The 16384-nt window shown below is 40.7% G+C and overlaps 1 protein-coding gene across 3 annotated transcripts in view; it reads right to left on the reverse strand.

Moving 5' to 3' along the window:
* qser1 (glutamine and serine rich 1) overlaps nucleotides 1-16384 on the reverse strand; it is a 155349-nt gene that overhangs the window by 28172 nt on the left and 110793 nt on the right. For all 3 annotated transcript variants that reach the window (XM_080189977.1, XM_080189976.1, XM_080189978.1), the window contains 2 exons: nucleotides 15280-15578; nucleotides 2408-2524 (listed from right to left, as the gene is read on the reverse strand). In XM_080189977.1, coding sequence (XP_080046103.1) covers nucleotides 2408-2524; nucleotides 15280-15578 — 416 coding nt within the window. The remainder of the gene's footprint in view (nucleotides 1-2407; nucleotides 2525-15279; nucleotides 15579-16384) is intronic.

Here is a 16384-nt window from a genome sequence, read left to right on the forward strand (position 1 = left end):
ACATCCCTTCTATATTCATCTTACTCACGCACCTATCTAAATATTATGGGGCTTCAGAAAACAAAAACAAATCATTATATAAAAGATAAAATAAAAAAATTACAATATGTATTGCATACTCTAATACTTGGGTTAATTATGAGATACAACTGAACGAACAGGCAAGCTCTGGTCAAAGAAACCACACTGCACAATAAATACGACCAAACCAGATCCCATGGATTACTCAACAAACCACCCAGATGCCTGTAAACTCTGAGTCAACCAGTCTAGTTGAAACTCTGGCCACAATTCTCCCAAAAGCGTAGAAAAACTGTTCTGGATCCCGACTGTTTGTCAGTTCAGCTTCTCACCCGAATCTCCGCACTCTGTGCATTGCAGAGGTCCCAATCATGAATCTCATTAAAAACCCAGAGGGGAGGGCCGATTTGTGCCAGAATCTGACAGTTCTGGAACTCTGCGCATGTGCAGTGTTCCCAATCTGTCAGACTCCCTGTTTACTGGCCAGCTCGATCGCTGGACTGCTGGGACTACTGCAGTGCTGCCCCTCCAGCCCCCCCCAAGGCCCCCACAACAATTCCCAGGCCAGCACCAAGCCCCCCTGCCCCAGAGCACCCTCATATCCAGCCCACCCCCCCCCCCCCCCCAAAAACAGCAGTAGGGAACCCCCACCTCCCCCGGCAGACCCCCCATCCCCAACCGCTTTCCTCTCTCCAACTCAGACCAATCCTTTCTGCAGAGTGGCAACGGGAACCCTCTCCCACCAATCACCCCTAGGCCCTGCCCACGACAGAGCCCCCTTGACACTGCCCAATGCCCGGTGGGCAGTGCCAAGGTGCTCCTGGGCATGAACACTGTCCCTTGGGCAGTGCCCAGGGCACAAGCTGGCACTGCCAAGGTGCCCATGTCTGGGGGCATCACCCTGGTGGGCCCCGATTACACCCCCTTCATTCCAGTGGGGTTTCCCGCTAGTTCCCCGAACATGGGGAGTTAGTCTAAATCCTGCTGAAATTAAGTGCTTCTGGTGGGGTGGGAGATTCAATTGGAACACTAAATTTCCCGATTATCACATTAAAAACATATTTAAAATACATTTTAAAAAGATTCAAATTACTTACCTACCTTCCTGCTGGTTTCCAGCGTGGTCTCACTGGCGATTGTTCGCCGGCCCTGGGAGATATGCATGTATTCCCAGCGCATGTGCAAATCCCGGGACAAGGCCGGCGACGTGCATCTCCCACCCCAACCTGCCAGAAAATTTGCGAGTCGCAATGGGAGAATCGCGGCCTCTGTCTCTCTCACAATGAATTCTAGTCTTCACCTTACAATTCTCTTAAAACTGTTGCTCCAACTTGGATTATATCAGTAACAGTCACCCTCCAGGACTTTAATCTCATTTCCTGAGAATTTGGGCATGATTCTCCGGTCCCATTTGCCCGCCCCCGCTGCCAGGGAGAATGGAGAATTTGACGCTCAGCCAAAACTCCATTCACTGCATTGGCAAAGAAGAATCCCAGTCGCTGGCAAGATCTGGGGCTTCCTGTGTTTGTTTCCCTGTATTCCTGAGTATACACACAAACACCAGCCCACATGCATAACTTCAGTGACAGCCACACAGAGCACTGCTCCAAAGGGATACCTTTGCCCCAAAATCCCACAGCAAAGAGTCACCAACTTTCTTCTGCTTCATTTGATTACCAGGGTTTCTCCCAAGCCCTCATCAATTAAAATCTGCTAGCTGCAACCCCTTCCTATGCTTGGAGCCTTTCTCTACTTTTCTTTCTGCTTAAGTGGTACCCTTACCTGTCGGCTCTCTCTTATTGAACCTCTCCCTGTCCCTGCCTACAGACTCTTCCTGACTATTGCACTCCATTCCTGGTCACATGATTGTGATTTTCACTCTTTTTGCAGGCATGCAGAGCTCCAAAACTCTTATGTTGCACATGCTCAACCTGTCCATAGTCCACACGTGAGAGACTTGCAACACATGCTCGGAGTAGAAGTTCCCTGCATCCCAAAAGTGAGGCATGTCTGGATCCCATAACAATATGCTTAGCCAAAGAAATGGGACACTCTTCATGAAATATACCCAGTGCCGACAGGAAGCATTGGCAGAACAAACAACATGTGGATGTGGGAGAGAGTGCAGCTCTCTTTACTGACCAATAAAATGTCTAAAATAGATTTTAGAATATCACATATTTAGAATATCCTATATTTTAAGCAATCCTTTAAAAGCAGCAGACCTGTTTAAACTTCATTGGGCCATGTTTCAAGATAACAGGCAAACGAAAATTTACTCAATGCTACCTTTAAAATGTGTGTAACACAAAAATTCTAAATAAAAGAACTATTTCATTGAGCAGACTTCAAATTATACAGATAATTATTAAAAGATTCCACTCACGCTGTTGGTCGCAGAGAACTGTCTCCGTCCATCTTTTATCTCAGGCATAAATTTTTGTAACAAAGCTTTTTGTACCTTCCATATAGCAGGAGGTTCTCTACCTGTGTTTAAGGCCACCTGCAAATGAACAAATTAGCATTAGAAACAAAAAAAGCCATTTCCTTTTCAATTACTCATCTGAATCAATGTTTAGATGAGCTCAGATTCAGTATGAAAATCCAAATGGTGCACATTTAAAACATTCAAATTGCAACTGAATCAGCTGACCTGTGCATTCAGATTCTTGAGCACAGGAACGATACTGACTCAGGGAAGAAGCATGTTCAGGGGGAAGGAGGAAAGGGAAAAACCAGGAACACAAGTACAAAATCTAATCCAAATTTATACCAAGAATTACACACAACTTGCATTCAAATATCAATATATTTCAACTTTATTCAAGAGACACATTGATTTTTATATTAGTGCCATTATCTTTTGTTAAAATTTTCTTGACTATTCCCAAGTATGCCTCCAAGTGACATTTAGTCATGAATGGTATTTTAGATAAAGGAATCTAATTAATTTCATCAATACTTACTACCTTCAGCAAATTAATCTAAACAACTTGCACTTATATTGTAATTTAACACAAGAATACATTGAAAGTGCTTCAGAGTAGTGCAATCAGACAACAAACAATACAGAGCTGAAGAAGGATTTTTAAAAAGCAGAAAGAATTCAGTGGAAGTTGCATGTTGTAATTAAAGTAGGAAAACTCAAATTTCTGATAAATTTAAGGTTGCCCAGCACAGCAGCAGTTGACTCTATAGTACTTTTTCATAACAATTGAAGAGTTCTAATACTGAAGTTTAAGTCAGACCTAAACTTTATCTTCCCAACAATGGAAATTTTTGGCCAACACGTTTCATGACCAAACTGTTCCCATACAGTTTATTTGAGATAGTGACCAAACATCCCAAATGTTGCACAAGAACCAAGGGATGGATATCTCAACTTACCCATCATGTTCAAACTCCTAAATTAAAGAACAGATTGGCTCAAACCTGGGAGTTTATTTGTATCACAATTGTTTAAAGCTTTTCATATTCTGACAAACCAATGACAGCTTCAGGAAAGTTAACTATGATATATTTCAAATTTACAAGGACCAAATTCTGACCAATTGGCACTCTAACTTCCAATAGCCAATATTTAAAGTAACCTCTTGAGTGTAGGTGGACCTCAAGAATATATCCTGATACAATGTATTAATTTCTCTAAAGAGGGTCAGTAGAAGGATCAAGATGAAACTGCACTGGAAATTGCTGCTTAATGCATTTCTTAACGCCATATACCTCTTATTAGATCAAAAACTAATTGAGTGGAATTCACTTGAGATATATTTTTAGGTTTAACAACTTCACTAAATCAAATTACTAGCAGTATTTCTAAAGATCTTTGGCTTAGCCCATAACCATTTGTTGTAATACTATTGTTAACATATTAAAATATTTCTTGCTGAAAGAAAATATAATAATTTTTTGATATGATTTGATTCATTATTGTCACATGTATTAACACAGTGATAAGTATTGTTTCTTGTGCAAAAAAAAATTCATAGAGAAGGAAATGAGAGAGTGCAGAATGTAGTGTTACAGACTAACTGCATTTTGCAGTTATGTATCCTACTGACAAAACTCAAAATGTCTTCAGTCAAATGACTTGGAGAGCTTTTGTATCTATGTACTCATCTATGGCCATTTGGTCTATAATCAGTTCAAAATATTGTAAAATGAGCATATTTCTATGTATTATTTAATTAAGTTAATTAATTTAAGTTATTAATTTAAATAAGTTAATTACTATATGTGCCTTAGCTATCAATTTCACCTTGGCATTCCAGAACTAATTTATAACCATTTCAAAGGAAAATGGCAATTATCCTGACAAAGTTTGCAAGTAGACACATTTCATCTTTTCAGCCCATTCTTTTGAAATCTTCATTCGGAAAATCAAAATGGTTTTCTTCTCTAAAGAATGTAAGCAACAACAATTCAATCAAATGCCTCCACTGTTCTTAAAATTCTTTTAATACTTCCACCATACTAATTATATCAACAAAAACAAATAGTAGTTTTAACTGCTTTCAGTCCTCATCACACAACTGAACGCTTTCATGTCTTTCCCCTCACTCTTCTAAATGTTCCCTGAGGCACTACTCCCTTAAAGTTTTTACATATATGGCAATGGTGACTTAATCATTCTGTAGTATTTGCCTCCTTAATAAGTTACCATGTTCAGAATCTTGAAGTTAAATAGAATTTGAAATATATATTTTGGCTTGTTAAATCACAATTGTTTCTCTACATAACTCAAGCTTTTTATTTAGAAAAACAGCAGAACTTTCCATCACAAAACACTGGCCATGAAACATTTACGAAGATAGAGAAAAAGGTTTGTAAAACAAAGTCGAAAGTGAGAGTACTGAGAAAACGGCCAACGTAAGACTGCAAACTGAAGTCTGTCAACAGCGTGATCAAATGATTTACATCAGCTTATTAATGGATATGCAACCCAAGAGGTAACAACTAGCATTTATAGCTGAGCCTTCGTCAACGTGAATCCTCTTGAGGTTCTTTGCAAAAGAGTCAAAATTCAAAACCAAGTCACAGAGGTATTCAGAGAGATAACCAAAAGCTTGGTCAAAATGTTTTTTAAGGTGCATTTTAAAGGAAAGCTGCAGAACGGTATTGGGAGGAAATTCCAGAGCTTGGGATTTAGCTAAAAATATGGCAGCCAGTAGTAGTAAAGTTGGAGTGCACAAGAAGCCAGAATTGGGGAGTGCAGATTTCTGAACGCTTGTATGGCTGGAGGAGGACAAGGAGATAGGGAGGGGAGAGGCCACAGTGGGACTTAAAATCAAGAATGAGAATTTTAAAATTGAGGTGTTGCTGGACTGGGAGCCAACATATGCTGGCAAGCACAGGTGATGGATGATCAAGGGTTGGAGTGAGTTAGGATATGGGTTAAGAGAGTTTTAGGAGTTTACAGTGTGAAAAATGGGAGGCTGGCCAGGAGACCTTTGGAATAGTCCAGTCTAGTGGTAACAATGGTATGGATCTTGGCATCAGCAGCAGGTGGGCTGAAGGGAGGGATGGGGTTAGCCAAATTTTGGTGATGGAGCTAATATGTGATAGGAAGTTCACCTCGAGGTCAAATTCCCAAGGTTGCAAACTGCTTGCTTCAGCTTCAGAAAATTACTAGGAGAGGGACAAAATCAATGGCCAGGGAACAGAATTTTTGGAGGGTCCCGACAGAACGGTTTCGGTTTTCCCAAAAATTGGCTGGAAGAAATCCTCTGCTCACAAGAAATAGGAACAGAAGTTGACCATACCATGCCTCAATTCTGCTCCACTTTTCAAAACAATCATGGCTGATTATCAGCCTCATCTGGTCAGCTCCCCACAGCACTCGATTCCAAGACATTAAAAAGCTGTCTATCCTATCTATCCTATTCTAAAACAAAATCTCCTTATCTTGGTCTTAAATAATTGGCCCCATTTCCAGAGGTTGCACCCAAAGTTCTAGATTCCCCAGCCAGGGGAAATAACTTCTTAAGTGTTCATCCTTTCAAGCCCCATCAGAATCTTATATATAAGATCATCACTCGTTCTTCTAAACGCCAATTTACTCAGCCTCCCTTCAAAGGGCAACCCCCTCATCCTAGAAACCAAACTAACGACCATTCATGTGACCACCTTCAATGCAAGTATATCCTTCCTTAAACATGGAGACCAAAATTGCAAAATTGCACTGTAGATATGGCTTTACACCATGGCCCTGTACAGTTGTAGCAAGTCTTCCCTATATGCATACTCCATTCCAAATTCCACTTAAGGTCAACAAATTGCTTTCCTAATTGTTTGCTGCACCTGCATGCTAACTTTGTGATACTTGTACAAATGTACTTCAACTCAACATTTAGAAGTTTCACTTTTTTTAATTAAATATGCTGCTCTTCTCATAACATATTTAGTGATATTTTATATCAGTGAAGTGAATAACCTCCTGCTTTTCCACATTATACTTGATCTGCCACCTTGTTGTCTACTCACTTAATCTTTGCAGCCTTGTTATGTCTTCCTCAATTTGCATTTCCACCTAACTTTGTATTGTTAGTAAATTTAAATACATTACTCAGTCTCAGTCATTATCATAGACTGTATATTGCTGAAGCCTCAGCGTTGATTCTCGCAGCACACCACTAGTCCCCGCCAGCCGAAAATGGTTTGTTTATCCCTGTTTCCTAACCATTAAGCAATCCTCTGTCCATGCAAATAGATTACCTCAACAAATCCACGAGCCCTTGTCTTGTTTATTAAGGTGCCACACAAAAAGTTATTGAACATCTGTTGCAAATCCAAGGATATAATATCTATTAGTTCTCCATTAACTTTCATTTTACTTGCATTCTCAAAAAAAAGTCAAACACTATTTCCCTACTGACTTTATACTAAGTTTTTCTAAGATTTTCTATGCGCATTGTTAAAACTTCCTTACTAAGTGATTGCAGCATCCACCCAATGACTGATGTAGCTAACTGGTCTATAGTTTGTTTGCTTTCTCTCTCTTTTCTGAAATAGCAGAGTTAGATTTGATAACTTCCATTCTGCTGGAACCATTCCGGAGTTTAGGAAAATCATATCCAGCACATCCACTGTCTCTGAAGTTTTCTTTTAGAACCTGATGGCAACAATACCAAATGTCTGACAAGCAGTGAGGCAAATCAAAGACAGCAGGGCAATAGAATTGTGTGTCATCAGCATCTGCAAGAAGTCTGCTGCGTTCCTGGATGATATCACTAAGGAGCAATATGCAGATGAGGAGGAGGATCAGGATAGATTGAAAAGTCCAGAGACAACAGTGTGAGAGTAGAAAGGGGCAGCACGGTGGCAGAGTGGTTAGTTGTGCTGCCTCACAGGTCTGTGGCTTTAATTCCAGCCTTGGGTGACTGTCAGTATGGAGTCTGCACATTCTCTATGTGTCTGCATGGGTTTCCTCCAGGTGCTCCAGTTTCCTCCCAAAGGTGTGCCGGTTAGGTGAAAAAAATGGCCACGGTGAAAAAAAAAGCTCCTTAGCGCCCCAACATCTGTAGGTGAGATGCATTAGGGAGGTAAATGTGTATGGTTACAGGGATAAGGCAGGGGAGAGGACCTGGGTAAGATACTCAGTCAGAGTCAATGCAGACTTAATGGGCTAAATGGCCTGTGGGGATTCTATAAAACCATTGCAGGTGATTCTCTGGCTATGATTTGACAGGTAAGAATGATGGAGGAGAAGATGCGGTCGACTGTGCAAAGGCTGCTAAGGAGAAGTGCAAAAATTGATTGGAATCTGACAGTATTTGCAAGGATAAAGGGGTCACCGGTGGGTTTTTTTTTTGAGTAGAGGATGATGACACTAGATTTGAAGAGGAAGGAGCAAACACCTGATGAGAGGGAGCTATTATAAACACCAGCTAACATGACACCAAGAAGGCAAGTTAGGTAACTCAAACATACTTGGAGGTAGTTGAGGAAAGAATGGACAGTGCAAGTGAATATAACTACAGGCTTGAAAATAGCGTTAAAACTAGATGGAGATAAATTAAATTTGGCTGCAAGCTCACTGAAACTGGCAAAGTTCCTATCCACGGACAGGTCGATAAAACATTTCGAGTCCTCTCTTCCTCCATGAGGCAAATGCTGAATCAAGTTTGAAAGACTAAGCGGCTATTACAAATAGGGTCCAAAAGCAAAGAAGTGATAAGTTTAAAATGCTGACAAAATTGTTTTCATATTTTTAAAGTCGCAACAGGGTTTGACATGTATTTAGAAGGGAAAAAGGATTGCAGGGCCCAAATTAAGGTAGGGAGGATGAGCAGCAGGAATGCATTTCCATAAAACAACAGATTATACTTGGATTGTGATGATGTATTAAAATCTTTTGAATATTGGCTGTCCAATAATAGTACAGTAGTTGGATAGTGCTAGCCCACCAACTCATCTCCCTCTTTAAAGTATCAATCTAGGAGTGCTATCTGCACAGACAAATGCTGACATCAGCTTGTTAGCCATAACAAAAAATGATTTTGGTAAAAGATGGAGAGACATTGAAAAAGCAGCAAGAATCTGGGCAGAATTTGATTATTGTTACATGTATTGCGATATAGCGAAAACTTGTTTCTTGCGTGCTATAAGGATTAAACATTATGACTTTGTCAAAGGCACAGCTTTGTCAAAGGCAGGTCGAGCCTTACGAGCCTGGTTGAGTTCTTTGAAAATGTGACTAAATACACTGACGAAGGAAGAGCGGTGGATGTGGTTTATATGGACTTCAGCAAGGCATTCGATAAGGTCTCCCATGCAAGACTTATTGAGAAAGTGAGAGGGCATGGGATCCAAGGGGCTGTTGCCTTGTGGATCCAGAACAGGCTTGCCGCAGAAGGCAGAGAGTGGTTGTGAATGGGTCTTTTTCTGCATGGAGGTTGGTCAACAGTGAAGTGCCCCAGGGATCTGTTCTGGGACCTTTGCTGTTTGTAATTTTCATAAATGACCTGGATGAGGAAGTGGAGGGATGGGTTGGTAAGTTTGCCGACGACACAAAAGTTGGCGGTGCTGTGGATAGTCTGGAGGGATGTCAGAAGTTGCAGCGTGACATAGATAGGATGCAAGACTGGGTGGAGATGTGGCAGGTGGACTTCAAACCAGACAAATGTGTAGTGGTCCATTTTGGCAGGTCAAGTGGGATGAAGGAGTATAATATCAAGGGTAAGACTCTTAGCAGTGTAGAGGATCAGAAGGACCTTGGGGTCCGGGTCATAGGACTCTTAAATCGGCCTTGCAGGTAGAGGATGTGGTTAAGAAGGCATATGGTGTACTGGCCTTCATCAATCGAGGGATTGAGTTTAGGAGTCAGGAGATAATGCTGCAACTTTATAAGACCCTAGTCAGACCCCACTTGGTGTACTGTGCTCAGCTCTGGTTGCCTCATTACAGGAGGGATGTGGAAGCTATTGAAAGGGTGCAGAGGAGATTTACAAGGATGTTGCCTGGATTGGGGAGAATGCCTTACGAGGATAGGTTGAGGGAGCTCGGTCTTTTCTCTCTAGAGAGATGAAGCATGAGGGGTGATCTGATAGAGGTTTAAAAGATGTTGAGAGGTATAGATCGGGTGGATTCTCAGAGGCTATTTCCCAGGGCTGAAATGGTCAGTACGAGAGGACACAGGTTTAAGGTGCTGGGGAGTAGGTAGAGGAGTTGTCAGGGGTAAGTTTTTCACTCAGAGGTGGTGGGTGAGTAGAACCGGCTGCCGTTGGAGGTGGAGGAGGCAAATTTGATAGGATCTTTTAAAAGACTTCTAGATGAGTACATGGGTCTTAATAGGATTGAGGGTTATAGGTAGGCCTAGTAGGGAGGGATATGATCAGTGCAACTTGTGGGCCGAAGGGCCTGTTTGTGCTGTAGTTTTTCTATGTTCTATAACATTCATGAAGTACATAGGGGAGGAGGAAAGGAGGGGGTGCAAAATGTAATGTTACAGTCTTAGCTAGGGTGGAAAGATCAACTTAATATAAGGTAGTTCCATTCAAAACTCTGTTAGCAACAGGGAAGAAGCTGCGCTTGAGCCAGTTGGTATGTGAACTCAGACTTTTGTATCTTTTTCCTGATGGAATAAGGTGGAAGGGGTGTGCGGGGTCCTCAATTATGCTGGCTGCTTTTCCGAGGCAGTGGGAAGTATAGATGGAGTCAATGGATAGGAGGCTGGTTTGCGTAATGGACTGGGCTATGTTCACAACTCTTTGTAGTTTTTTGCGGTCTTGGTCAGAGCAGAAGCCGTACTAAGCTATGATACGGTTGAGGCAGTTGGGGAAAGTATATCAAGAAGACAATATATACTTAGGATAACTGGCATCCTTTCACAAAGCCAGTTTGATCATCATATATATCAAATATTATATTGAAAGAAGTAGCCCAGATGACCTTGCAGAAATGGGGACATGAAGCACTGGAATGCTATGAAAATGAAATCCCTAAAAGTTCAATGCCGACATTCCCCATGAACAAAGCACAAACCTAGATGCAAACCTGGAATGTAGATCATTCCATGATCAGTCACAATCATAATGAATGGTGAAGCAGGCTTGAAGGGCCAAATGGCTTACTCCTTCTCCTATTTTCTGTGTTTCTATGTCTATACACTTGAAATTCAACAGATGAGAGCAAAATGCAAAGTTGAGTGAATAGCATCTTGTCGGGAAAGCTGGGGCTTAGTAGGAAATCTGGGGTGGCCAGTGCGCATAGAATCTGTTGATCTGGGGAGAAACTGATGAGATGGCAAGCCACATATCTTGCTCCACTGACTAGCGTTCTCCTGTTGTGTTTTACTTATGTCAGCGTCGGAAATGCTAGCTCACAGAGGGCACAGACAAACTGGCTCCATAAATTGCTCTGTTCAAAGCAATCACTAACCCAAGACAATTTTTTTCCCCTGACATTAAGTTTCTTAAAAGTGTGTTCTAAAATTACCCCAGTTTCGTACGCTCTGAAAACATCATTTTAGGGGATGGATGAGCGTAACAGGATAGTTGATTTTCTCTGCAAGTGTGCTGCTTACAATATATTTTGGTCCTCAAACTGAAATCAAACCTTCCTCATTCTGTATTTATTCATAGTCTGCTAGTCAGGGTATTGCCACAATCTGTTTACTGAAACAGTCATCATCCCTCACAACCTTCCATTTATAGTGAGATAGTCATATCCCTCACAACTTTAAGGTCCAACACTCTGTGCACGGCTGGCTGTGAGATGTGAAGAGATATATACCTTTCAGGGCTCATGACTCCCCTGAAAATGGCCTAGACACCAGCTGAGCACTCAACATGAGAGTCACTCAAACACCAGCAATATTATTGAAGAGATAATATAATTTCCAGTGCATGGGTGCACACTGGTTGAAAACCACTCTGCATCTGCCAAGAATTTTTCACACTGGATCAGCTCAGTTCACCCAGCAACTGATGATGCCCAAAGCAACTCAAATGTGATCGGTGAATACTGGCATCAGTGCTACCTCTTTTTTAAATGATTGTTGCATGCATGTGACTTATGCTGTTCATTGGCCACAAACAGCTGCAGGGATCATAACAGTTTGCATTCCTGGGGTCTTCAAACACCACAAAAGCAAAACCTCAAAAGGATCATTATGGCTGAGAGCTCATTCTAGATCTCTTTTTGCAGTTCTGGTTCCCAAATCACCAACACAGGCTTTGCAGTCAGAAACTATGGAGCTTCAGCTCAGTTTTCTTTCCATCCGATAGCTATAGATGCTTTAGTGCCACTGGAGGGGGAGCCCAGCATTCAGGAATTGACAAAGAGATAAAAAAATAAAGTCAGAACCCTAAATGTGTCACACAGCCACGGCACACTTTTTGCAGAACACCAGTGTGCCGCAGTACACCAGTTGGGAATCATTGCCCTAGGCCATAGTCTATCAAGGAAATTGTCCTATATGCCTTCTTGACCAGCTTATCTTCCTATTCTGTTACCTTCTGATACATTTTTTCTACATCTCTCAGAAACGAATTGGTTCCAAGTGTAGCTATATTTGTGGGAAAATCTAACAATCATTTTGCACATAAGATCGCATACGCTTATTCAAATAGTAAAATGGAACCTTTCACTCCCACGAGTCAAAGATGGGTAGAGGGGGACTCAGTCTGATATCTCAGGACAGCAATCTTCAACACTGCAGCTAGTCACAGCATTATACTGAAGCCTAAGGTATAAGTACTGGAGAGGGCTTTGAGCCCCAAGTCTTCTTACTTATTTCTGATAGACAAGGGAATTAAGGATTATGGGCAGGAGGAGGGAAAGTGGAACTGATCCACTTCAGATCAGCCATGATCTTATTAAATGGAGGGGCAGGCTTGAAGGGCTAGGTGGCCTATTCCTGCTCCGATTTCTTATGTTCTTATGAAACGTTTTCCCAACAGAACCAAGCTGGCACCAGTGTTTACTGCTCATTTGTCAGGCAGTGATGCAAAAACTTCAAGAAAATAAAATGCTAGTTTTTAAATCTGTGCATGAGAAATAAGGAGATCAAAAATACTCAAAACAAAAATACAACAAAAAAGTTCAAAATACATAAATCAGAAGTAAAAGGAGAAGAAATACTTTCCTCAAAAGTATTCACACATACTTCTGCACTTGCAAACATCACAAATCACGACTTATTTGTTAACTTTCAGGCTTTCAGCACTTTAGCTAAATAAGGATTTTAAATCATGCAAACAGTTAATATTGACAGTAAAATTTGATCAATGCTTAGTGCTTGCTCTAACTTGATACAGATTAGTTCTATCTGGAACAATTACTTTTCCTCTGACACTGAGGGTTCATTCTTACAATAAACTGCTTAATGCTTCAAACAAGCTATGAAAATAGTTTTGCTTGGCCCATGCAATCTTATAATACAAGTGAAATAACTGAGGCCATGTCTTAACAATAATACACCATGAACTTCTGCATGACAACATTTCCAAAACAATTGTTCAAAATAAATATGTACCAAAATTTCTTAGTAACTTGACTTTAGGATCAACTTACTCCATGCCAACTTTTTGCATTGGTCTCAGATCAGTCTGTCAGTTTAACTGGTTTATAGAAAGAAGGATGAAGCTCAGAAACCTCAAGCAAACAGGGTAGTGGATTTATCCTTCTATTTTGAGTTCAGCTCTTGATAACCAACAAGAGACTCACACTAACTTTGGAAAAGCCCTTGAACAAAGAGTGTCCATTTGAGTGTTAGGGACAAAGAGAGACATAAACAGTAAGATTCTAATCAGTAACAGTCATAAGGAGGTGATAAGACTTCAAATAAAGGAGAATTTGCTTTGTTGGAAAATGAATTGTGTATTTATATCTTTTAGCAATGATTAATCAGAAGCACTTTTATACTGAACTCATCAAAAGAAAAAGTATTGAGGAAGTTTGCAAAGAGAATGAGTTACATATAGAACATCTGCCAGCCATTGAAAAGAAACTCAAAAGATAATCTGGCATGCAGCCACTTGACAGACGTGAAAGCAAAATTCAAAGATTTTTATATTTATGCAGTTTTGTGGTTCTATATTTATGCTATATGGCCAAGATGGAAAAGTGTTTACCATTCTAATTCCACCAGGAAAAATGGCAGGAAACATATTTGAGTAGTGCAACTGCTAATGGCAAAGAAAGTAAAAGTTAATTTATTAGTCACATGTAGGCTTACATTAACCCTGCAATGAAGTTACTGTGAAAATCCCCTAGTCGCCACACTCTGGCGCCTGTTCGAGTACACGGAGGGAGAATTTAGCATGGCCCATGCATGTCTTTCAGACTGTGGGCAAACTGGGACACCTGGAGGAAACCCATACAGGCTCTGCACAGACAGTGACCCAAGGCCAAGAACTGCCACCCAGGTCCCTGGTGCTGTGAGGCAGCAATGCTAACCACTGTGCCACCATGCTGCCCCGTCATATTCATATTCTGGAAAACTGGAACATGCTAACCTCTTCAATCACATAGGAGCAGGAGTAGGCTGTTTGGCCCATCGAGTTAACTCTGGCATTCAATGAGATCATGACTGATTTGATATGACAATCCTCAATGCCACTTTCCCACCTTATCCCCATAACCCTTGAATCCCTTACTGATTAAATATCTGTTTATCTCAGACTTGAATACACTTAACGATTTAGCCTCTACAGCCCTCTGCGGTAACCAGATTCACTACCCTCAGAAGGAAAACCTTCTCATCTGTCTTAAATGGGCAGCACGGTGGCACAGTTGTTAGCACTAATGTCTCACATCACCAGGGACCTGGGTTCGGTTCCTGGCCTTGGGTCACTGTCTGTGCGGAGTCTGCACGTTCTCCTCGTGTCTGCGTGGGTTTCCTCTGGATGCCCCAGTTTCCCCACAGTCTGAAAGACGTGCTGGCTGGTTAGCTGCGTTGGCCATGTCCTTGAACAGATGGCGGAGCATAGCGACTAGGGGATTTTCACAGTAAAATCCTTGCAGTGTTAATGTAAGCCTACTTGTGACACTAATAAATAAACTTAAAAATGGGCGACCCCATACACCGCAATTATGCCCTTTGGTCCCACAAGAGGAAACAACCTCTCAGCATCTACCCTGTCAACCCACCTGAGAATCATATGTCTCAACAAGGTCACCTCTCATTCTTCAAAACTCTAATGAGTACTGGGCCAACCTAGGCATCCCTTCTTCATAAGAAAATTCCTCATGTCTGGAATCAACCTAGTGAACCTTTTCTGGACTGCCTCCAATGCCAGTTTTTCTTTTCTAAGGTAAGGAGATCAAAACTGTTCACAGTATTCTAAGTGTGATTTAAGAAGTGCCTTGTATAGTTTTAGCAAAACTTCCCTGTTTTTATACTCCATTCCCTTTGAAATTAAACCAACATTCCATTTGCCTTCCCTGTGACCTGCTGAATATGCACGCTAGCTTTTGTGATTTATGAATGAGGACGCCAAATGCATCACTCTGTCCTGTCTCTTCCTTTTCATATATTTAAAAAAGCTCTTGCTGTTCATTTTTATATTACTTGCTGGAAAGAAATGAGAAAAGGTGACACCAACTGCTTTTCTCTCCAGCTGAATAATTTCAATATTATCTGCTTTTATTTCAGAGTTACAGCATTAGCATTGGCTTCTGTGTTAGCAGTTTCCAAGTAAATTTGACTTTTGGAAAAAGTGCAATATCGAGAGAATTTGATTATCTTTAGCATTAAAATTTAACCTCTTCCATCCAGACCAGATGGATATTGTTAAATAAAACATGTCACATTACCTTGAGGGCTTTAATGTCCTCTATCTTTACAACAAATTCATCTCGTTCCCTGTACATGCCCTCTCCTCCACTTTCTATGTCATCTTCATCTGTTGAACCTTCTATAGCAAGTAATTCTTGCTTTGCAGCTCGCTCTGTAGGATTCAGGTCATCTTGTTCACTTTGCTCCGGAGATTCTAGAGTTTCTTTTGACTCCTGTACTTCCTCTTTTAAAGTAGGAGACGGATTTGCAACACTTTCCTGCTGTATAACAGCAGGAACAGAAGAGTTGGAATCCTTTTCTCCATTAGTGATGAACTCTGGTAAAGAAAAATGTAATAAATACAGATAACAAAAGTCAAAACTAATGCACTTATACTTCTTGAAGGTATTCTATAAAATCCATTTACAGCATTTTTATCAAAGTACTGTATTAATAGATTGTTATTCTTAAAATTTGTCATAAAAACTGAATAGGACAAATAACTATGGTGCTATAATTTAGCATTAATTTGCACACAATTTAAAATGTAGTTTTCAGATTTACAGAAGTTATTTCAGCAAAGAATATAACTAGAGATATTCATTATGTAACACAATTAAAACACGTTTAAATTGGAAATAAGCTTTTCCTGCAAAAGCATCAGCAAACAATGTTTTTTGAAACTACCCCCTCCCCTTGAACAAATATACAAGTTAATTATAATAGAACTTTCAACCATGGCAAATGCATGTTGGTGCAGAACTGGCAGAAAAATGGTCTTCTTGCTGTCTTTCAGAAGCAGTTCTATTCCTGTCTTTCAAAAATGAATCTTCCATAAAATGACAATCTACATTCGAATGCAACTTTATGCTCATTTTCTAACCTTCGACTGGAGGTCCACATTTCATGCCTAGCCCTCTGATCCTGGCTTGATGAAATAAATGGAATGTAACTGCTCCAGAGTCCTTTGGTATCACGAAGGAGTGTCAGAAGAAGCAAAGCAATGACCCCTTTTCACAGCACTTTTCTGACTTTTCCTAGATAACTATTCTGCTAAGCAAGTCAGAACCACACAACGTCTCCAACTTTGGATCAGAGTTTTAGAGGGTTTCAGACACAATTGCCCAATGGAAGCTGACACTC

Source organism: Carcharhinus amblyrhynchos, chromosome 6 (assembly GCF_965287045.1).
Source record: "Carcharhinus amblyrhynchos chromosome 6, sCarAmb.v2.hapA, whole genome shotgun sequence".
NCBI lineage: Eukaryota > Metazoa > Chordata > Chondrichthyes > Carcharhiniformes > Carcharhinidae > Carcharhinus > Carcharhinus amblyrhynchos.